Here is a 25,414-nt window from a genome sequence, read left to right as displayed (position 1 = left end):
AGCGCGATAAAACTCATACCGAGTATGATGGTGAAAATGGTTTATCGCATTTAAGTGTAACACACATTAAGTCTGGTGATATAAGCAGTTTAAAATACGATTTATTCAAGTTGCGCTCTTGTTGATTTACAGAATTTAATGTTCTGTAAAGTGGCTCTTTCCAAATTTAAGCCTACAAATTGCAAGTGTTGTAAAACGCGATAGTTAACTGATATTTCTACTTAAGTTATTTTTAAATAATTAAGTAGTTCAATTAGTTATCTTCAGTTTAGTGCATACAGTTTATATTTTACAGTGTTGATTTACAAGCCATGCTAAGTTTATAATTATTGAATTTCTGTGGTTAAAACTTTACAAAGCAAAACAACTTTTTAAAAAACTAGAAAGCTTACTTTACAATACTTATTTTTGCTACAAAATTACACAGATATATGTGTATAAAGTACAATGGGTACTGTACCTTCACTGAAATCTATATCATCACTTATGTAAACGTTGTCCCTGCCTCAAAAGCGACTTTTCGCATTTGAAGTCAATAAGATGGGTGAAAGGGGGTTGCAGATGGAAATGGCGGTAGAAAGAGGGGGACCATGGGGGGGTTGGATGAGGGTCAAGTGAGGGGCGCATGCAGTGTAATGAATAAATGAGCATACAAATACGCTTTCACGCACACACGTGGCCGTGTATTTGTGCAGTTAATTTGCCATTTCCGCTCCAGTAAAGTAATGAAAAATGTTTTTTTTTTTTCCAGCGGCTGCTGCTGGCCGTTGCTGTTCTACAAATCCCCGTAAAGTGCCGCCACCCAAAAACCCCACCGTAAACCTATGTTTACCCACCATGGAATTGGTCAAGTGCCATTGTTCCAGGATTCGGGCTGCTAGCCATAAACGCTAATCACTTCGAGAGGCATTTGTCCATATGCCGTATATATTAAGTATACGCCGCGTGGGCATCACAGAAGATGGAGTTTAAGCGCAATTGCAGGGTGCACTACCAACACGAAGCTCATTAGAGTATTAGGTCTGCCAGTTTTCCCATGCAAATTGAAAAGTGCAGGTGGAAAACTGAAAGCGGAATCTCATGAACGTTAAATAGAGGGAGAAAATGCAAATGAAAATGTTTGGTAAGGGAAAAACATCAAGCAATCAATGGGTGTTGGCTTCGTTTTAGACTCTGTTATGATGTTGTTGATGTCACATGTTGCACGGACATAATCGTTATGGTTATTGGCAGGACGTTATAGACACAAGCCAACCAGCGGGGGGTTGGGGGTGGTTTGATTTTGCGGGGTGGTTATGGAAAACGGAAAGAGCCAAACATGATGAAAGTAGGCGAAACTTTGATGAAAAAGAACTGCTGTGATATACAGCTTTCAGGGATGAACAGAAGTTTATAACAGAACTTTATAGAAGTGTAAGAGATTTAGCAACACTACCGAAGTATGTCTATAAGTATCAATAACCCAAACGGACTCAATCATTTATGAAAGTGTAATGGGATTGATTTCAAAATGTGGCACACATAATAAATCAATTCATTGGGGGTAGAACTTAATACATTTTAAAGCCAACTGACGCATAGGGATGATTTTTTAAAAGCATATTTTAATTTATCAGCACACAATAAAATGAGCTCATTAATCATTTATGATGGCTAATGCTGTGGAAATTATAACTAGAGAGCGCATTGTATTGTATTCAGAGAATATAGGTATATGATAGCCACCGATTGAAAACGATGCCGTAATTAACATAACTAACTTTGAAAATCATCTTTCCGAAATGCCATTACCATTACCAATACCATTGCCAATTTCCCAGCTCCATTTGCATTCCCTGGACTGTTTTTATGGCCGGACAAATCAATCGAGCACATTTGCCTTTGACACACGAGCCGTGTTTGGCTTAATTTTGCATATAAAACCCGCTCTTCATCAGCTTTTCCATTTCCCGGCCAAGCGGGCCGGAGCTCATTTCATGTAATCGACACACAAATTGAATGCAAGCCCGGGGACCTCGACATCCTTTGGGATGCCGGCGAGGAACAGGACGAGGACGCGGACGTGGACGAGGATGTGGAAGTGGATATGGATATGGATGTGGATGCCAAAGTGCATAAAGGAAGCCCAGAATGGCGCCTGACTGGCGTCATTCAAGGGTTAACTATTCCCATCGAAACGAGCTGGTCATTTGAAGTGAAAAGTGTTCAAGTGCTGAAGATTCCACAAATATTTGCAGCTCATCGAGAATATACAACGTCTCTCTTCATCTGCCATCCATTTCAAATCAATTTAATTAGCCAAAATACAATGTACTTTAAGGAATATTTATGTCGCTGATGGAGTATGTTCATAATCCTGGGCACTTGTTAATGTGGGCGTTGAGTAGGCTTATTGAAAATAAAAGTAAGTAAAGTGTATCCAAGTTGGCGTGTGTATCTGTGTGTTTTCCTAGCGGGCATTAATGTGTGAGTGTGTGTGTGTGTGTGTGTGGGCACAACTTCAAAATGAGTTTATCGATTTTAAAGGGCAAAGCGAAAGAGCAACAGCAAAAGCAAAGGACGCAAAGGGGAAGAAGTTCCGCCTGGTTTGTTTTGCTGATGATGTGTGGATGGCTCGCAAAAAAAAAAAAAAAGGAAAACGAGAAAGAGAATTCCCCTGGCCACCTTAATGAAAATCCCTAAATAAAAACGAAGAAAAAAAAATAAGTGCGATTACCAGGCGATTATTATTTAAGGGTTAAAAATCTGCAGCCAGCCACTCGACAAAACCGCACACACACACACACCCACTCACTCACACACCTACTCAAACATTTCATCATTTTCTGTTACGCCTTTCTCTTGTTTATTATTTTTGCCCCGGCAACAACAATAAGAACAACAGCTTTGCAGCGACAAACGTAAAGCAATTAAAATGTTTAAGACAATTGACAAAAGCCAGACTCAAGAACTTAAAGCTCACAGGGCCAAAAGAGCTTTGACGGCCCGAAAAACTCGAAGGATGGCAAAAGGATAAACGGCCGGATGGTCGTATGGATGGCAGGAAAGCAGGAAGGCGATGCAAAAGCTCCACTTCTTGTGGAAAATTGCATTTTTAATATGCAATGAAATTTGCCAAACATAATAAATAAAAGATGCAAAATTCATTGCGAGCATGTGTAGGTGTGCATGTGTGTGTGTGTGTGTGAGCAGGGCAACTGCCTTCCGAACTTCCTTTTCATTTAGCTTTATTTTTGAATCCCAGTTGCAAGGCACAAGGATATCACACACAGTAAAGAAGCCTTTGAGGTGCATTTGCAATATACCACAAACTTCTAACTGCGGTGGAAATGAGCAATGCGTGACAAACACGCAATTTGGCCCATTGTGCAAGACGCACAGTGGTAGAAATCGTACAAATGCGGGTTAAAAAATATTGTAATAAATATATATAAAAGCAAATAGAATTTGATATAATGCAAAATATATTTTTAATTTATTAGAAATCCCATATGCAAATTATAATTTGTAAGAAAACCTAAATATTTCAGAAATGCAATATTTAATCTTAGCTTAATTACTATTTTAAAAAAAGGACACATTCCTTTTAAAAATCTTGGCCAAACTTCAACTCATTGGCCAAGATGATGCAATAAACGATAAGAAATAATCGTACGAATTGCCTTTTGCAACAATATTATTCCCGTTAAGCCCGGCAATAATTTATGCCGTCGGCTATATATCTATATATCCCGCACATCATTTGCTATATACTGCATATATCAATCCATGTATCCCCCTCATCTGTAGTCAAGTGCAGGCCGCATTCAGTTTTCCGTCTGCAATTCCGTTTTCTTTGCTTTTTTTTCGGCTGTTTGCCTTCTCCCATTTGTCGAAATGGAATCGATTTTGTTGAAGCCACGGCGGTAGCGCCGCTGTCCGTCCCCCCTTTTCACCCTCTTTCTCTTTCCGCGCCCCTGCTTTTTGCGACTTACAGCCCCCTTTTCTTCATTTTTTTTTTTTTTGAACCCACTCAAGCCTTTCCATATCTTCGTTAGGCCAAAAGACAGAGCACGCAAGGGGTGCAGACTGTTAGGTGAATCCCTACCCCCCACCACCCCTGAAAAACATGGGCGTAGGGCGCAGGGGGACGACAAAAAAGGGGGTGTGGCAATTTTCGGTCTGGCCCTCAGAGTTCGATGGCGCAAGGCGAAGATAAATGATGCATTTAACAAAAATGTGTAAAATGTTTGAAATACATAAATTTTCAACAAGTTGAACAAGGAAGCATGGCGAAAAGTTTGGAATAATGTGTAATAAATAAAACATTGTGCCAGGACAATGAATAGAGTTTTTTCTTAAACTTACAAGCAAACAAATTCAGGTGTTTTGTTAAAATATTTATAGCTTTCGAAATACGAAAATTTTAAATGGATTTAGAACTTGCACTTGAAGAATTTACTACCAAAGTTAAAAGTTGAAGTTTATCTTGAAATCTTTTTGTTTTAATTAAATGTTTTAAGATTTTTGGAGCAAACAATATATAGTACATACTAAATTACTATTCAAAACGAGTAACCCAACTGTTCTCGTATAGAACTTCACTGGCTTTTTCTCATGTTTATAGTAGAATTTCACCTTAACTGCCTCTATTTATATAAATTACCCGCTCGCCGTAATGTAAGCAACTTTTTAGGCCACGCCCCCGGGCGGAGGCGTAGGAGTTTTCCTTCTGAAGGAGCGATAAACAATGCCAATGCAACCACAACAAGCCAACAACAAGAATAGCAACAAATAATCTAAGCTTGCAACGATACGCCAATAATATGTTGTCACTTGTCAATCAAGATGCAACAGCAACGAAAACATCATCACCAACAACAACAACAATAACAACAACATAAGCAGCAGCAGCGAAGGCACTTGAAACAAACAACAATCTGCGCGTGGAGTTGAGGCGGAAAAGCGGGAAAATCGGTGTGTTGGCGGTGGGCGGCCCAACAGGGGGGGCGGGGCAGATCGCTCATGCAACTTTTGTTTTGTTGACTGCGCTTCGAGACTTTGACGTACTGACTGACGGCTGTCAGAAAATGCCACACGACCCAAAGTGAAGTGAAAATTGGCAACAATGAGTGCAATACAACAAAATAGAAAAGAAAAAAACAAGTGGGGGAAAAAGTGCAGCCAGTGTAGAAGCTGAAGAAGAAACTGCAACACGCGACTTTCCCAAATAAAAAACAAAAACGCAAACAACAACGCACATTATAAACAATATGTTGGACTTGGCTTTTTTTTTTTTTTTGTTGCTGATGGCGATGTTGCTTTCTTGTTTTGCATGTTGCACCGGCTGGCTGCAAGCGGCCGCAATTTGCAGCGATTTTCACCGGCAACCGCAGGCGGCGGCAACAATCAGTAAAAGTTTTCCAAAACCGTAAAAGCAGCGAAATAATAAAAGAAATGAAAAGTGAAAAGCCAACTTAGATTAACCGCTCCCTGTCCATTTCATCGATCATTAATTCGCTGGCGAGATGCCAAAGGAACGGATGAGTGAGTGGCCAACAGCAGCGAAATCAGAAAGCAATTAAATCATTCAAATTATTGGAGGATCCATGGAATGGGCGTTTGTCAATCTGCAAAACAAGAAAATCTAACAAAGATTTTCACAAAAAATTAGGCACTAGTTCAAACTGAATGCTAGCAAATATGTCCGCATTTAATAAGTTAATTAGATGGCAACATTCTGAATGACTTAATGTTTGTAGAAATGTTTTTCTCTGAGAGCATCCTCATCCTTAGCCGCGGGCCAAGACAAATCCACTTTTTGCATATGAAAAGAATTCAAATGAAGGGGGACAAATCATCAGCAAACTCTAGCAGTCAGCGATGAATAATTACGTGCTGATGGGAAACGAAGGGGCTGGCTACGCAGTGCACAGTAGTAGTACAAATGACTTGGCCAGGCGGATGCGGAAAAACTTTTCCACTCCAATCCACGCCGAACCGTACCGAACTTAAGCGAACTGAACTGAAATGAACAGATCGCGGAATTGCGGTAGCCAGTTGAGGAATAACTCACGTTCCGCGTTCAAGTCGCCCAGATAAAAGAAATAGAAACTCCGAGACGGATTCTGAATCAGAGAGAATCAGTATCTCGAGTTCGAGCTGGCTGTGGTAATTACAAGCTGTGATGGGGTCGCTTGACGGATTGTCGACAGAACTAACAATTATATAAGCCAGAGGCCGTCAAGAATCGCGGCTTGCATCACTCACTCAGAAAAAAATCTTTTCATTCGCAAAATTATACACAAGTATACAACTTTTTTGCGGTGCTGCTACTGCTGTTCAAGGTATTTTCAAATGCAGCCAAAGGAACGTCAAAAAGTCAGCTAAGTAGTACCTACAATTGCTTGTAGCTACAGCGAATGTATCTTGTAGCTACAAGTTGGCGGCGCAGTTCGAATGCGAGCTGTGTGTGAGTGAAACTGAACTGAAACCGAAAGAGTACAAAAAAACCAGCACACTCTCGCACACAAAAATACAAAAAATCGCTGACCTCATTATTATTTTGTGTATATATGTATGTTTGTTTGTACGTGCATTCTCCGCTTGGATTGCTGGCTTCGTATTTATTTCGCTGCTCTTTTGAGACCGCGAACTGCACCAGCTCTAATGTGAGGCAACTGTGCATTGATGAGATACCCATAGCCGCGTATCTGCTGGATGCGATTTGCATTTGCATTCGCCGCGATAATCCCAAGCTCTTTGGAAACGCCAATGAAATTCGGAATCCATTTCACAATCACAATCCCAACTTTGCGTGGGCGACCGATATGTCCATCAAACACAAAATGGGATGTTCATCACAAATTGATGGATATATTGTGGCGAATTTCTTCTAAGGATTAATAAGTAATCATTGAAGTTTGCCAATTCACTATTTTATTACGCATGCATATACTTTTAAATTAGAGGTTTCACTGTCGTCATACAATTATTGTTTCTTTTTACAATATTTGTGAATCACTATGCAACCATTTGCATTATGAATAAGCCATAAGAAGTTAATATTATTGATTGAAATAAACTAGCTTTTCTAGATATTTAAAAAAATGTTGAATCTAAATGCTATATACTCGTAGATTCTTTTAAGATTCCCTGACTGTTTGCATAACGATTTCATAAACTTTTTTGCCACCTATAATTGACTTGAGATTGAAATCATAGGTAGTATTCAAAAGATGTCCAAAAGTAAAACCTTATACATATATAAGGACATTGAGTCCTTCAAACTCACCACATGAACACTGCTCTGCAGCTGTCCGGCTAACATGGTCTGGGCCTGCTGGTGTTGCTGATGTTGCTGATGCTGCTGGTGCTGCTGCTGCTGTTGGTGCTGCTGCTGCTGCTGCTGATGCTGCTGCGAGGGATCGGGCAGCTTCTTGTCGGTCTTCTTGGCCGCCCGCTTGTTCTTGCTCTCGAGGAAGCGCTTCTGGAGGACGGTGGTCTCCTGGTTTTGCTGCTCACAGACGGTATTGAAGGCCTGTTCATAGCGTGGCACGCAATCCGTCTGCCGGCGGCGGTAGTTCTCCATGCGGCGTCGCAGCCGATCGACGACCGGCATCCGCTTGGTGGGCATAGTGTCGCACGGAGCGTTGGGTATCGCTCCTGGATTCGCAGGGCCGCCAGCTCCGTTGCCGCCAGTGATTCCAGCAATGCCGCCTGTTGCTCCCAGGTTGGCATTGTAGGGCGAGTGTTGCTGCTGCTGCTGCTGCTGCTGTTGTTGCTGCTGCTGCTGCTGCTGCACTTGGATCTGCTGCTGCTGCTGCGCCTGGGCATTGTGCTGCTGCTGTTGCAGTTGCAGCTGCTGTTGCTGCTGCAGATGGAGGCCCAAGTGTTGCTGATGCAACTGGAGATTCAAATGTTGCTGCTGTTGTTGCTGCTGCTGCTGCTGTTGCTGCTGCTGGGCGACGGCGGCTGCTTGGCTGGCGCTCTGAAAAACTGGCAGGCCGCCCGCATCCATAAATGCGTCCGTGGTGAGGCTTTCGCTGGCGCTCGTTGCTTCGCAGCTTTCGTCTCAGTCGGCGACGAACGCTGACGGCGACGAAATCGCGAAGAACAAGGCGGCGACAGCGGCGGCGAATAAATATATATGTGTATATAGGTTGTCTATATCTGATATCGTCCGATGTTGCTAGCAGCGCTGCTGATTGCTGCTGCTGCTGCTGCTGCTGCTATTGCTGTTTCCGCGCTGCACGACCGGAAATGCCTATTCTACGCGGAGAGGTGTTAGGAATATCGCTGCTGCGGCAGGTGAAAGCAGCCACAAGAAAACCAAGTCCACATCCTGTGGCAAGTCCTGTGAAAAGAAAGAAAGGCACAGCTTTAGTTTTATGTTTGATTTTCTTAACTATCTTAGTATGTAAGTGTAACTTAAACCTAAGGATATTACTTTATTTCCCGAGTATTAATGATTATTTATAAACTGAAATGATGCCGCCTTAAAGTGGCTTTGTTATCTGTCCCAAGGTCATATTTACGCTATGCAGCTATCGCATTTCTATTCGAATTTAGGCGGTTGTAGATCAGTTCGCAGCTAAACTAAATACGTACGAAGCGATTGATAAGAACCGGAAAGTGAGAGCAATAAAACGATAGAAAGAGAGAGCGCATAAGTAATGTCAATACAAGTACAATAGTACCTTATACGAGAAACCACAACAAATTAAAAACAAAGTAGATCGACAAACACACTTTCCAAGAACTGATAAAAACAATGCAAGCATACACTTGAAAAAATGCTATCTACCACTAAGCTTGTTTTATTTCAAGAGTTATCTATAAATTAAAAAGATATTTACAATATAATATAAACTTTACATCCACAGACGAATATAGTATTTAAGATGTATCTTTATATTTCAGTTATTAAAAAAAAGTATCTGAGAAGTTGTTTTTTACATTAGGTAATCCTTGTATTGATCATCCTATGAGATTGATCTGCATATATGTTCTGTATTTAGTTTTGAACGTCTTTTTGCTCAGTGAATCAAGCAAAGCTGATTAAAGCCAATAATCGCTGGCAAAACGCGAGCGGCCGTTGCGCGTTTTCTTATACACATTCGCATTCGCGTGTCTCGAAAAAGCGAGAAACAGAGAACAGAACAGAACAGAACCAAACAAAGCCAAATGGAATCGACGTCAAATCGGAATCGGAATCGGGATTGAGAGACTGACAACAAACACAACTGGCCTGCGCCGCGTCTGGCGGTTGAATGAATGACTGATGGACGGAGCGAGCGGTTGGCACACGGCGAGCGGTTGGAGCTCGGTGGTGCTTTCGATGGCTTGGCTGTGGGCTTGGACGGTGCCGAGAAATCGCTGGTGCCGAGTGCGCCGAGTGGAGCTACATGGGCTCCACCACCACAGCGAACGACAGCCGACGACGACGAACTTTGGATGTTGCAGAGGCGCAAATGAGCAGAAAAACCTTTGGCAACTTATGATGACTGATGGGCAATACTCGTACAGCAGAGCCCTTATAAATTATTATTTTAATTTTTGCAATCTTATCATTAATATCAAGATTTTCTATACAACTTAAAATACATATTTATATTTATAATTTATTTCATATAATAGAAGAATTTCCGCATGTCCCATTTATGGAAGTCAGCCTGTATAGGCTGTGCGGCGGCACGTGGATGAAAGGGGGTGGAACAATCGGGGTGATGCAGGCAAATTAAGCTGTAAACAAGAGGCGAGATGAGAAGGCTAAGCCAAGACCCTAAAGCCCAAACTCCTCGGCTGCAGTGGAAGGAAACTGGTTTTGGGCCTTCAGTTCAAGTCGAAAAGTCGGGAACCTTTGGAAACGCCAGCGCGACTTTACTCGCGTTCGAAACAAAAACAATAATCCACTCGCATACAAGCGAACGGCGGTTTGGCCGAACCGAATACCAGGCGCGCAGCAATTGCAGGCAGTGAAACGGGAGAATAAGTGGCTGGGGAAGCGAGAAGGCAACTGGCGAGTGCGAATGAGCGAATGAGCGAACAGCAGGGCTGTTGCTCTCAGCAGGTGAGAGTGGGAGTGTGCGAGTAAGCAAGTTATGTTATGCTGTGTACAGAACAATGTTGTAAACGAGAGAGCGCATTTGAGTGATAGAGTGACTGAGTGAAAGAGTAACGAAATCTAACGACACTCGGAAGAAAAAAAAAAGTGTCAGCGAGTTATAGAAGAGCGATTTGTTTGCTATTCTTTGCTAATGTTGTTATTGTTATCGCTACTGGGTTTAATTAAAAAACAAAACTCCGTTAACCCATTGAGGTAGGTGTCAAATGGAACGGAAAGACAGCTGCATAAGACGAAAACACACGTAATCACGAAATGCTTCTCATTTACAGAAATTTGAAATCAGCAACGAAAAATAAAAATCTTAGAAAATTACAAATGATGCAGGGCTTTTTTTATACAAATTATAATTTTTTTCGCAAGTTTGCTTTTTTTGGTTGATAATTTCTTCGATAAAGGCAGCACTTTAATTCAAGTTTTATATAAAATTGTTAGCCAGATAAGAAAATAATTATGTCTTGAGGGAACAAGTTTTATTTATATTCGATTGGAATTTTTAATTAAATTGCTTTCTTGGGACATCATTAATTTTTGGCCACATCTCTTGTGGAAGTTGCGGAAAACAGTTTTCATCGGCGTCGCATGCAGAAATCGACAAGAGCCATTAAATTTCTATTCCATAAATTCTTTAGAAAAGCCACTTTCTTGACAAGCCACAACTTTATGAACCATATGATTAATTTCTGTTAATGTCTCGACATTTTATTACGATTTAAGGCGAGTGTGATAACTTGTGAGGAAAAACATATTTCTGGGTACAGTGAAACGCCATAGGTAATTCGCGAAAAAGAGATTTAAGATATACTAAAGAATTTTTTAAAATATTACTAAATATTTTAGGGAAAACACATAAGAATTTGTTTTTATTAACACATCACAGATAACATCTTCTTCTACATTCAAAAACCCATACATAACATAACGTAATATCTCTGTTAAATTTAAAAGTTACTGCATAAAATTATCTTCAGCAATTAATGCTCGCCAAATTGGAAACTAAATCCAGTACCATTTTATCTAACAGATTTTTACCCAATGATCTCAATTCCAAATAGAGCGCCAACAAAAGAGAGCACCACATTTGTATACACACGCAATCGCAGAAACAGTTTGAGAGCGAGAGAGCAAGACACGAGGCTCCACTGTTAAAGCTTCCGTGGGACTTTAACAGCGACCGGCGGACACGAAAACATTGCAAAATCGGCGCGAATTAAAAAATCGCCGGCGACGACAGAAACGCGACAGAAACGGACGATAGTCCGTCTCGCGTTTCTCGCAGCGCCCAAAACCGAAAAACAGCGTGCGGCATTTGATGCGGAATCGCATTGAATCCGAAACAGAGCCAGATGTGAAACGGCGGCGACTTACGTCGCGCGTCTATCGCAAAAACGAACAGGCGCCCAGCGGCGGCAGCAGCGCGATTCCGGTGCGTTTTTAGTCGCCGCTGTTGGTGCTCAAAACGGTACTGCAAAATGAGCGTAAGATGTTTGAGCAAGAGCGAAGAGAGCGAGAGCCAACTATTTTATTTTCTCTCCATGCGCAAGTGTGTGTATGTGTGTGAATATGCTGCGAGCTCCACAGAAAACTATTTGTACATAGAAATTAGAATTCAAATTTAATTCAAAATGGTATTGATGGCATTTTTAGGAAATGTACTAAAATGTAGTTACTTAACTACATCAAAAAGAAATATAAAACAGATTATTGTTCAAAAGTTGCTAGAATTTGAGAACTTATTGATAAGTAATCTTTTATTATAAACAAAAATTTTAATCACGGAATCGGTTATGCATTGACTATTATTTATCAATAAAAATATCAAAACTAGGTACAATACAAGTCATAGTAAATTAAAAATTTATGGCATTTGCATTTAAATAATACATTGACGTAAACATCGAAGCTGCTTATATAATCTCATGCAGTACTATTTTATCTGATTATCTGATCATAAAACGCCCGTCAGCATGGGAATTAATGAATTAATTTGTTAGCTGCAAAAACCGCTCGCGTTTCCAAACGCAAGGCGAAAAAAATGCGGTTTTAAACGCGACCGGCGAGAAGATACATTTTATTGCAAACGGAGAAGCGGCGAAGATGGCTGAAAGTCGTCGGCTGGCTGAAACGTCTGTTGGCCCATGAGAAAACGACGCCAAACAAAATGGTGCCGCCTCCGGTGACGAAAGCGACAAGCCAACTCTAACTAGCCAAGTTACTAACAGCCAACAACGAACGACAAACGCAACACACAAAGAGAACGACAAACGACGGCGGCGACAAAAAGTCAATTTTATCGGAAACTAACAGGCTGCAAGCAGCCGGAGAAAGCAATGCAAAGCTGGGGCGGAAAATCCAAGGCGCACTTTCCACCTTTCCACGTCTGGCTGGCCTGGAAAAGCTCTCTTTCTCTATTGCCTCTATGGCTCGGCCGCGCTGGGCGCCTAATCCGAATTGCGAGAAAGATCCGCTTTTCGAGCCAAAAACCATCGAAAAGCCTGGCAAGCGCACAGCTCGCACAAATTTTCCGCCCAGAGCCACGCCCCCGGAATTCGGAGTGCCGCCCACCTGGATGTCCGGGCCAAAATCCAAGCCATCCGGCCGGGACAAAGGCGAGCGGCAGACTGAGGGAAAATCGAGGAAAATTTTGAAGGCAAACCGCAGAAAGAGCTGGAGAAAAGTAGATGGGTATGCTGCTTTCGCTGGGGGGCGTGGCGGTGGGCGGAAGGGGGGTGGGGTAGGTATTCGAAAAGTGGGTGGTGCTTGGGTGGAAAGTACAGAACCAACATCTCCATGCAATTAACTTGATTGTCTCTGCACATGCGCCTTGGGGAGAACTCGCAATCGTGTACTATATTTATCCAAATGCTATCGTATTAGTTTGGCTTTCACATAAATTGTCGAATTTTACCGTTTTATGATCAAGCTGTAAAAGTTATTAAATATTAATTAGGTTAACTATTAGGGAAACAAAATAGGCTTCACTTGAATAGAAATTGAGTAATCAAGATTGTTATTACTTACGCTAATTGGATTATTTTATTAGTTTCTTATAAATTAATAAGAATATAATCTCATTTACTTTGCGAGCGTGCATAAATTTAAATACGAGCAAAAATGTATAAATAAAATTGATAAGAAAATCATGTTATCAAGCCATGTGCGAAAGTAATTCATTTAAAAAAGCAGCTCTGTACAACCGGAAATGTCATCTTTGTCTTTAGTTTTCCCAGCTAAATTCTGATTCTATATTATTTCGAAAAGAAGATAACACATTGAATCACAGGATTTAAGTTCACACGCAGAGCGAAACCGCAAGCATTCGCACTGATATATAAATAAAAATCAAGGAAAGCCCAAACGTAGATGCAAATTGTTGTCCAGCTGCAGCTGCAGTAACAACAGCAACACATCAGCAGCAACAGCAACAGCAACACATCAGCAGCAACAGCAACAGCAACAGCAGCAGCAGCAGCAACAGCAACTTCGCCTCCAGCAACATTAAACAGCAATCGCAGCAACAACAGGTCCCGAAGCAGATGTCGTGCGATTTTTTGTAGGATGGTGGCATGTTGGGGCTGAGGAGTGAAGGTGCGGAGTATCTTGCAACAGCTGCAACATGCAACATTATCGTCCATGCTGCTGCAACATTGCAGAGGGCGCCACTGTTGTTGTTCCATGCCACCAGCGATGCGGCGCACAGAAAAGCCAGCCTGGTGGTACAGTGGTAAAATGCTAAAGTGGCAAGTGCCCCACCGGCGGGATACTCCCCTTCAGTACCAGTATTCAGTGTTCCTCGCCCGGTTTTTTCCTCGCTAGTGTTCGAAAAAACAAAAACAAATCGCACAGTCTTCTTCTAGCAAAGTTTCGAACACAGAAGTCAGGCTCTGCCGCTGCCTATGTTGTTGTTTTTCTTTTTGGAGTAACTCAGAGCAGAGACCCAAAATGAGAGTAAGAGATGAGAGGATACAAAATCAGAGTAAAGAAAAACCGCTCTAAAAATTGGTGGGATATTCATATCTTTTTTAGGGTCTATATAATTTATTTAAATGATTTAACATTCTGTAAGAAATTAAACGGAATGTAATAGTTGATTGTTCGATTATTAGTTTAATAAAATTAGGCATGCCGCACTATTTTTAAAAATAAGTTTTCATGCGTTTCTATTTTCATTTCTTCCTTATAAAAAAATATAAAAATGGATAAGCATGAAAATTTCAATTTTAATATTATATACAATAAATAATATCCATGTTCGCCCCGTATTGACAATTGTAGTTTTTATGGGACATAATAAGTCCTTTAATTCCGATAGATAGTTGTTGTTATGTACAAGAACACATCCTGATTGACATAGATTCTTTTGAAGAAGATACAGAAGGTATTTATACCCGTTACTCGTAGAGTAGAAGGGTATACTAGATTCGTTGAAAAGTATGTAACAGGCAGAAGGGAGCGTTGCCGACTATTAGCCGCGAAGTTACCTTATTAGTCGCTACTGAAAGTCAAAGTTTCTTTAAAGGATTCATGTGGATTTGAATTTAACAGATATTTTTAGATCCTAAAACTAAGCAGTGTTGCAAAATCCAATACTTAAAGAGTTTGATTAGGGTTTGTTTGAACAAGAAAAATTCCCAATATTTGCGGAAGTCATGTGATGACTTTAAAATCTAGTAAGATAAGGGGTTATCATTGGGTCATTATGTTTATAATTATGTTGTTATCAAATGGGAACGTGGACACTGCGAATTTAATTCTAAAATTGCTTATAGCACAAAGTTCCAATAGTTCTTCGAATTTTTGTTTGCCCAGGCTATGTCTCATATAGAGATCGCACTGTTCTCGACTTTTTGGAACCCGTCTCTGCACAGCTGCCTGCACCCATTTAACCCATGTTGTACAACAATTTAACGGCCAACCACTCGCTGAGGCGCTTCTGCATTCTGCCGCTCGAATCTTCGGCTCGCAGGGGTGACTTTCCACGGTCGGAAAGGAAAACCCATAAAATGAATAGGACAATGCCTGACTGCCTGCCAACTTTAATTAATTTTCTATTTCTGTTTTCATGCCACACGATTGCCGATGAGCTTACCACTTTTCGAACGATTCAAAATTATTCAATACGCGCATGGGGTTAAAGTAAATACAGCAAAAAAAATATATATATAAATTGGATTACAGTGTTTCAGCCCCTAAAGCCTTTGCATTATTTTTTTAAGTGCTTGATCATTTTGTACAATAAAACGAAATGCTTTTACTTTGATCGGCTATAAGCAAAGTATCTTGCGTAGCGTTCACAGTGGAATTCCGGTTTTTCGCAAGGATATGGCATATTTTAATGAACTTTGGCAAACATACATTTGCGTGTTGGTACTTAAATGTAAATGTACCTGGGCAGGTGCGAGTAATCCGCGAAAGGACTCAGTGCGGAACGAGGCAGCGAGAAGAGAAGCCCATCGCTCGTATGTATCCTCGAAGTCGAACCCACAATTGCTCTTCCGGTTCCATCCCTACCACTCGTCCCTTCGTTTTGTGCCCCAAAATTAACCCCTCATTCGCCTGGCCTGTTAATGAAGTCTTAAATTGTCTGTCGTTTCGCAATGCTTTTTGCTAAATTAACAAACGGCGCGCGGAAAACTATAAAAAAAAAAGAACAAATAAAAAATTAAACGGGGTCCGGTCTCTGCTTTACCCATGTCCCCCTCCCCCCGCCATTCCCCAAATCCCCTCTTATATTGCGCTTAAATATTTATGAGCTACACGTGACGATGGCTGAAAGCCATGAAATTGTCGCTAAGCGATGAGCGGAAAACAAATAAAATTATAACACTTAACTGGAGGAATAACTTGAAAACTTTTCATAAATCGCATTAAAAATAACGACTGTAAAATATTTGCATGCTAAATAGAAGCTTTTACATAAGAAATGCATATAATTAACATTATACCATTGCATTCACTTTACTTTTAGATAATAACTTCCTATTATCCTTATTTTTGTTTATTATAGAACATCTAACCTATTAATTAATTAATAAATAAATATTATACACGTTTCAGATGATTTTCCATTCAGACAGTCTTGTGCCCACAAAACATTTTCTAGTTTTCTATTTATTTTGTTTTATGGGCGCGAAAGTTGATTAACGTTAATTAATTCATGCTGCGAGTGGCGTTTATATTTGAACAAATTGGAACTAAACGAGATGTTCGAGTGCCCGGAAATGCACACAAACATTCAAACAAACGCACACACACACACACACACTCACAACCGCTGAGATACAAGATGCAAACACACAGATACAATGTTTGACCCAGTAATTAAGGCGTGTTTAGCAGGCGCATTTCATGAGGCTAATTAATGAAGTTCAGTCCATCAGCATGCAGCTTCATATCGCCCTCCCGCTCTGCACTTCCCATCTCTGTCTTCTTGGCAACCTGTTTTCCCTTGGTCTTGTGTACACAACAAAAGCAATTTCAGGGAAAACATTTCTCTCCCATTTTTCTAGTATTTTTTCTTTCTCTATTTTCCTCAGTTACTTAGTAGATGCAACCAAAAACGCCACAGGCTTGTAAGCGCAAACAAATTAAACGCAGCAAAGGCAAGCGAAGATGCACAGAAATACAGTAAAACTTGTTGAAGAAGAACAGTCTAAGCCAAAGTTGAAAAAATATAATATACATATGTGCCATAAACGATTTAAATATCTATCCAACGTATAATCTATAAAATATATGATTTAGAAATTTAGTTTGTAGTGTAAAATGTAAAAATGTTAAAGTATTTAGGTGTTTAAAAAATATAAGATATCTAAAATATCTATCTAAAATCAGATACATGACGAAATATTTGTGAATAATAAGTAATTGTACTTTCTTTTCAAGATTATAAGTTCGCGTTATGCAATACCAATTACGTATTGATACCGAAAAACTTTATTATTTGCATTAATTTTTACATATTTCATCTTTTAGGCATAAGCTAGAATCCAAAGTCTGGTTTATTTAGCGAATTATAATAATACAGTTCAGTTTCGAAAACAGTGATCATTGGGATGCCAAACTATTCGTTTTTAGCTAAAAGAAGTTCGACCCCATTTTTTAAAAAACCGATGACAGCAACAAAAATCGAAGGAAGCCGCACAAAAATGTCCAACAAAACAGCGACGCCGGCAGCGCAGTAGCAGCGCAGCAGCAGAGGCGGCAGCGTGGGAGTTTCGTTAACAGCTGTACCCCAAAACACGACGCCTCTCTCGCTCTTTCTCGCACTCTCTTTTGTTCTCTCTGCACGTAACAACATCCCTGCGTCACACGTTGTTATTGTTGTTGCTGTTGTTCCTGCGGACTGTTGTTGTTGCTGCTGTTGTTGTTGTTGTTGCTGCTGTTGTTGTTGCTGGTGCTGCTGTTGTTGTTGCTGGTGCTGCTGATGTTCCTGCGCTGCCTAAGTTGTTGTTGGCTTTTTGTCACAGGTCGTTGCACTACCAATACCCATGCAACAAAGAGAGCGACGTACGCTGTACAGTGTGACACATGCAGGCCGCTCGGACGGCAGTCGTCGACAAAAGGCAGCAGCAGCAGCAACAACAGCAGCATCATCAGCCACCCCCTCCACCACCCCTATGCGCCCTAAAAAACCTACGTAAGCCCCTGACCATCCAAAAACCCCACGAGTGATGCGAATATATCTAGTATGTGAGTGCGGTATCTAGCAGATACTTTATCGCGCAGATACTTTTATGCAAAATTCTTAATAGGTGCAAAATAAAATATAAAATTCAATGCCAAAACAAATTAAATGCTAGTTGTTATTAATTATTATGTTTAAGTACTCTAGAACTAATTAATTTACAATAAAATCTTATTAAAAAATTAATCCAAACTTTGTAGTAAATCGTTTTCAGAGGTGAATTAGCCACTTTTTATAAGAAACTTCAAATCACAAACTCAAACTTTAAGCTATGCTAACACATAAAATCATATCTGGCCAGATAATTAAGGTCATAACAACAAATTAGTTATCTCTACCAATGTCTGAACATCATTCAAACGACTCAATAAAGTAAGGAATAGTAAATTTCGCGTGCTTCACACAATTTTTTATTGTAATTTTTATACGCCTCCAAAGTACGCACACATAACGATAAGAAAACTTTCCATAACAACTGAGAAAAGTGTATTGACATTTCGATCATTGTTGCTTAAGACCTGTTCGCACCTCCCCAAACTGTCCCATAAATTGACAATCTTGAAAATGGAAATTTCCTATGCCAATCTTCTAGCTGAATTCGTTTGCTTGGAAATGCAAATGCACAAGGGTATAAAGAATCCGGCCATAAATATGTAATGAATCAAGTGGCTGCAGGTTCCCATTAAAAAGGCCCAATTAAAACCAAGTGCAAATCTTGCTGGCAGATCAAGGAGTTATTTTCCCCATTAATCCTTTCGAATATATATTTTTTTTTTTTGCACGGGAACTGTTGGAAAACAATTTTAAAGAATATACTCAAGTGGCACGAAAAAAAAAATTGCTCTGCGATTATTTTGTGTATCTCGCGGGGCATAAAAGAAAAGCATTCAAATGAACTTTCCTCGCTGGTATGGTTGTTGTTGTTGTTGTTCTTGTTGTACGTGGCACAAGTGCGGCCGCATGCTCAAGCACACACCCATACACCCAAAGAAGGAACCAGAAAACGTGTTGAGTGGCAAAAAAAAAAAAAAACGTAATAATAATAATAATAAAAAACAAGAATGAACGCTTCTGTCGTAGCCTAGACCAAGTTAATACCCGCTAGTTACTGATAATTTAGAATCAGCTTTCTTCTTTCACTGAAAACTTAATGGCATGAGAGTGTAAAAAAGTGCATTAGTTATTTTTAACAAAGCCATTTAGAAACTGAAGGAACACATTTTATAACCACTAAATTTTTAAGGACTTGGCTTAAACGTTCTTTACTTTGATAACTACTGATTACATTTTATTATCGAGCATTAATCTGATGGATTTTAATGATCAATTGTGACATCTTTCTCTCTTACGCAAAACCAATATACCCTACGTAATGTTCGTGTGACGGGTATAAAATCAAGTAAAGAATACCAAACAAAAACAAGTCAAACAGAGATAGGGCTCTTTCCGTCTAACAATTTCATATTCAACATATTCCCCACCTTTTTCACCCTTTTTCCAGGCAATTTGAATTTTTCGCAAAAGCTGAGTGTTTCCCCAAAACATTCGCTTTTCCCCGCATCCCAATTTAAAGTTTGTGATTTTAAATGATTAATGTGTTAGTCAGGATTTCGTACAATGATTGATTAATTAACGTTGACAACCCGAACGGCAGAGAAGAAAAAAAAATTGCCGACACACACACACCCTTTCCATAAACACACACTAACACAAATGCGCCCTCTTTTGGTTGTCCAGTTTTTCATGACTTCTTTTTTAGTTAATAAATTGACTTCCATTTTCGTTACGGTCTTTTCTTATCCCCTTCTTCCATCTTCATGATATTATTGTTGCCGTTGCGTTTCCCACCCAAAAGCATTTTCCTATGAAATCTGAAACGATGGCTCTGCGGACGTTGATGTGCGTGTGTGTGTGTGGCCAGGTTTTAGCCTTGATTGATTCGAAACCGAGTTTAGTTAGCCCGAGAAACCGTAAGGGGTAGCAGAGATCAATGCACAGAGAGAAATCAATGTGCACTATCTCGATAAATTTTTACCAAAAAGTGTTTCCATTTTTGTGTTTAACCAAGCTAAATTAGCTAAAGCAAACTGGTTTTATAAGTTGCAAGATGTACTATTACTATTATTACTCTAATTTTTCTCTCAGTGTTCATATTTCCTTTGCAGTTTGCCACTGTCAATCGAGTCTCTTTCTCACCTCAATTTCGAGCCATATGTGCGTGTGTTTGCAAAGGTGTACACGCAATTAATTATGTTGACAACTGACATCAATTGAAACGCTATCGTAAGGCAATCATCAAACATTAATCGAATGTGACATTCGGCTGGCAATTCTGAACTTTGCCTTTGTTCTCCCAAGAATCCCAGTTAGCTCCTTATACACAAATGCACATAAATTACACGTGAGGAAAGTGATTTTCCTGCTAAGACAAATATCGCTTTGCATGACTAAAGTCGATGTTCAGTCATGTAAAGGATATTTAATAGATACTGTTATTTGATTACTCTAGTAACTTGTTTCAAGTGCTTGGGTACTTATTCTACCATTATGATTATTGATTACAATTAAAATTACATTTGCGCATTGAAAGCAGTTTACATGTTCATGGCTTTCTGCATTCATTTATTAAAACTTGCATCTTTAAACTATGAATTAAGATGCATGAGATACTTTTTTGGTGATATCATGGCACAGTGAATATTTACAAATGCCGAGCCATTTTACAAAGTCTCCCCCGGAATCGTATGTACCCATAAAATAGGTACTTATAGACAATCGCTGTATAAGTGTGCCACTACATAAATAGATTTCAGTACTGGATTGTTTATACATGCGCATATATAGAATATATTCCCTTATCGGTTCCGTTCTCCCGAAGCGGATCGTAACGACCCCAAAAACGGGGGGTCTTGATTCCAACTGGCCGCAGATGAATCGAAGACGGATCTCATTACCTGAAATGCTCGCTTTGCATATTCAACAAGATGACTACCAGTTTGTGTGTTGCGACAGATCCCCGAATCGCCAGATACGCCAGTTATACCCGCCTATATCTGGCCCGATCAACGACCTCTCCCACCCGCGCTCAACATTCCGTGGGCCAGACACAATGGGCGGCCATTCATCTTTACGTAATTTCGATATCAGAGAAGCGGCGCAGCACAAACAACAAACAATAAGAAGGCAACACAAAATTGTTTCTTTGAAACAAAAGCACGAAACAGAAAGTGAAAGTCTAATTCAGCGACAGGGAGACCTAACTAACACAAACCCGAGCGATTGAAGAGGCCACTATGCCGGATTTGGGAGGGTATTGTAATTATGGCCATGCCAAGTGAACTTAATGAGTGCATTTTATAGGGAATCTCAAAATTCACTCTATTCTTCGTGGTTTCACTCGGCGTTTCCATCGCTCCCACCGTCACAATCGAAAGTATCTCGGCATTTTATGGATCTACAATTGTTGCCAGATGTTTTAAACCAGTTTATTTGCCAAAGCCAATTCGAAATCTATAAAAATGTTTATTTATATACTATACAGACAATCGGTGTACACATATATGTATATCTACATACGTGTTTATGCGGTCCATATGTGCAGGAAATTCGATGTCGAGGCGATGCGAGCAAGAGAATATGTTTAGATACAACAAAAATTTAAATAAATTTTATATAAAAATCCCATAATCACTGCCTCTGATTTGTTGTAAAACAAAGAAAGGCAACTGTTATGGGCGACTTTTGATTGCTCTCACAGAAAAATACCATGAAAGTAAGCTTAACATTCTTTAAGCTTCATTATGAATTTCAATTAGACACTGAAAGTTAAGTAAAATTAAGCATTTAAAATCAACTTTAATTAGATGTTAAGTTGACAAGCTGTATTAATTAAATACGATTTAGTAGAGTATTAAAACAGAAAGTGAATTAAACCAATTCCCACGCGTCATATTGAACCAACAAAAGCAGCAGGAGTAGAAAAAGCTGCGAACCAAGTTAACAGGTTAACAGCCAACTGCTTTGGTTTGATTTCGACGGTTTCTGCTTTGGCTGGGAGCTAATTAAAAATGCATTCGACTTGGCCAGCTAAGGCGACAACAACAAACAGGGCCGGCCAAAAACAGCAGTTTAACCAATTAGCATGTGAGGGCCAACTAAAAAGGCAAACAAATGATTGTAATGAGATGGGCGACTTTTCGAATTAGCCGCCTAGCACAAATGAAAACCACCACCCACAGCCACCCCTTTTTCTATACGAATGTTTTGTACTTTTTCTGCTTTTTTTCTGCCTGATGCGGAAGATTGCCTAACTAACGGACCGGAAAGTATCTTAAGCAGAGCACAGAGCTGAACAGAGCAGAGTATCTGGCAGATGCGTAAGCGTGCCGGTAGATTTTCGATTCTTCACTCGGCACCCGAACTGAAAAACTGATTTATATTAACCCGAAAAAAGCAAAGAATCTCAAATGAATTTATACTACGACAAAAGGCAACGCACGTTTTGATGTTGTAGATACATTCTGTACATGTTGTTGCCGCTGCCGCGACGCAAGTACGACGGAAAACGGCGAGCAAGTACAAATACGAGTACGAGTACGAGTACGAGAGTATCTCTCGGGTTTTTCGGACGTGGACGTACGAGTATCTGGTCATGAGTATCTGGTTCCGCGACGCCACTCAGCACGTTCATTATGGCATTTTGTCAGAAACAAATTTCAGAGTCGCTCTCGCCCCGAAAGTGTGCCTGTATCTGAATCCGTATCCGTATCTGTATCTGATGTATCTGTATCTGTGCTTCTGCCGTTGCTGTTGCCTCTGCCGTTGCCCCTGTTGTTGCTGCTGCCGCTGCTGCTGCTGCTGCGGTTTGTTGCGCGATAAGCATACGGATATGTCAGTTAATTATTTGTTTATATTTCGTATTGCCTCGCTCTCTTAAACTGTACATACTCACTCGCCCCGTTCGTTCATGTGCGATGTACACATTTCGTCGCCATCGATACGCGTTTATGTGGTCTAGACTCTAGAGTCTAGACTCTAGAGCTAAGGGGCTCTACATAAAGAGTGCTATAGCTAGATGTGTACATGGGCACATCTGTATCGTACATTTCGCATATGATTTTCTGCTGATTAAGGCAAAAGCAAACACACCCGGTCCGGTCCACAAGCCACTGGAGTCTGCTTGATCGCATTGGTTCCCAAATGGGTGCGATGCCTCATGTTCCAAAACCTCTCAAGATTATTTTATACACAAGAATGTGTGTGACCTTACAGTTTTAACTTGAGTTGAATATGTTTTATTTATAGGTTTTGGTTTGTAAAGTAATCCTTTTACATATATTATACTTTTGTATCAATTGATATCGACGTATTTGTAAATGTTTACAAGTTAAATATAAATGATTATATTATATTATTATATTATATAATTATATTATTATATTATAGAAAAACAAGAAACAAATCCTAACTTTATGAGAAATTAATTGCGAATTGAAGAAATGTCCACATTTCCCGGCTATCAATTTCAAATAAAACTTTCAGTACCAGGAGCCACAAATGTTTAAGTAAATTGATATCCGCAACTTTGGTCGAAGCAGCAAGTGCAGCTGCCACCGCGAATGTTGCCGCTGCAGCAACATTCGCGGCAACATTTACAGCAGCAGCCAGAGATGCAGTGGCGCAGCAACAGCGGCAACATGTACAGCGGCAACAGCAGCAAGTTGTGGCAGCAACGAAACAGGCGATAAGGAAGAAAGCATAGGCGGCCAATGCGAATGGGGGAAAATGGCTGGAAAACCGGTGCAGAAATGCCAGTTGCCGTCGCCATCGTCTGTGCCTGCGTCTCGGGCTTTCGCGAAAGATTCGCTTGAGTGTTGCTGGTGCAACAACTTGCAACATGCGGCCACTGCACAATCGTGCGGTGAATGCAGCTGAGCGCCTGCTACAATGCAGCGACCGAACACCTGGAATGGGGCATCCACCTTCGGGATAGCCCGGACTATCCAGCCACAGACACAGCTCCAGCTGCAGCTCCATCCGAAAGAGTCCCATCGTCAGCACCCCTCCCCAAAATGCGATTCCCAAGTTCCATCTGCACTCGCATTCCCAGTGTCTCAGGTTGCAATTGCCCGCTTTTGAGGGCTGTTTTGCGGCAGCAGGGATGTTTCCACTCGAGGGTTGGGAATCCAGATATATTGGGTATTGGGCCCAAGCCCAAGCACACGAAACGAAAAATAAAACAGCAAACTGTGGGTGAGGCCGCGCTGCTGCACAGGAGAAAAACCCGAAAAAAAGCGTACAACAAAAGCTCAGCCAAAGCGGAAACCTGTTTTGGCCATCGAGCAAAGTGAGTTGAGTGAGCAAAGAGTTAAGTTGAGCAGCAGCATTGACCCCAACTGACTCAACGACAAAATATGCCACAGAAAAGGACGGCAACAGAGCGTCGGACAGAGATGGCAGACGCACAGAAGGAGATGGAGTTGAAGACTGGAGCCTCGGGAGATCTCTCGTATCCGAATAAATGCAGAACATGGTGCGAAATATTTAATACAAAAATGCTGAAAAGGAGTTTGGCCTGACAAAATAAAGCACCACACTAAACCATGTACAGTGAAATGTTGTTAACTGAAACCTTCATTACTGCATATTTTATTTTTTGCATAAGCTGACCTTAGAAAAAGACGAGCCTGTTTTTTAAGTTGCGAAAGTAATGGAAATTCGAAATTTCAACATCAACATACCATATATGTACTACAGTTATTTTTTATTTAATCAAATTCAGAATAGTTAAGAATGTTAAGAAATATAATTTCAGAACCGGAATGGAATTTTTGTGATTTGAAGAATTTAAAGATTAAAAGTGTACGCATTTAAGCTACTTTCATTTGTTTATAGTTTTTTAATTTAAGTGAACAAAGGCTTAAGTTATATGGGTTCAAAAAATGAATTCGTAACAGGAAATTCCATGGTGCGCAGTTCGCGATACAGAGGCAAACCTGTAGCAGCCAACTGCAGCAGACGTAGCGAGGTGAGGCCAAGTAAACCTGTTTACAGTTCAAACTTCGCATTCGATATATTCGATGTGAACTCTTTTTTGTTGTGCCATAGTAAGTATGTTCGTCTGGCAGGTTCTGGTGCTGCTTCTTCTTGGCCAACCAAGTGGTTTTAAGCCACCTACGAAGTCGAAGCTTAGGCCGGGTTATCTTCAGCTTAATTGGGTCATTCACACGCGCCACTTGCCCGTCGATAGAGATGGATATACGACTCCAGAGGGAGATAAAGATACAGCTGGAGACACTGCTGAAAAACACACACAACTTTTTCAGCCTAGCAACAACTTCCGGTGTCTCAAAGACGAAACGAACAAGAAACTAAAGACGAGGCATACATTACATGTTAGACCACTCGAAGACGTACATATGCGAAGACGGGGGCAAAACAAACGGCGGCGAACAGAGGGAGATACATGTATGTAAAAAAAAAAAGGAAAGACAAATAATACTGTTTATCAAGTGATGAAAAGCATTTAAAATGTCGAGTATGCCAGGTATTGTGCTTAAATGCATGCCCTTTGTCGCATTTCTGTTGGAATGCATCTGATATTGGTAAGGAGAATGTTCAAA

The 25,414-nt window shown here is 40.4% G+C and overlaps 1 protein-coding gene across 4 annotated transcripts in view; it reads right to left on the bottom strand.

The window, feature by feature from the left end:
- LOC6734396 (neurogenic protein mastermind) overlaps window positions 1-25,414 on the bottom strand; it is a 68,484-nt gene that overhangs the window by 41,201 nt on the left and 1,869 nt on the right. For 3 of the 4 annotated variants that reach the window (XM_039291902.2, XM_039291901.2, XM_039291904.2), the window contains exon 3: window positions 7,274-8,335. In XM_039291902.2, the coding sequence (XP_039147836.1) occupies window positions 7,274-7,999 (726 nt within the window). In that variant the 5' untranslated portion in view covers window positions 8,000-8,335. Of the gene's footprint in view, window positions 1-7,273; window positions 8,336-8,937; window positions 9,232-25,414 lie in introns of those variants that run through there. The other variant, XM_039291903.2, reaches the window with a different exon arrangement.

Source organism: Drosophila simulans, chromosome 2R (genome assembly GCF_016746395.2).
Source record: "Drosophila simulans strain w501 chromosome 2R, Prin_Dsim_3.1, whole genome shotgun sequence".
Classification (NCBI taxonomy): Eukaryota; Metazoa; Arthropoda; class Insecta; order Diptera; family Drosophilidae; genus Drosophila; species Drosophila simulans.
The sequence above is the reverse complement of the archived record's forward strand: the minus strand, read 5'-3'. Positions and strand labels throughout refer to the sequence as shown.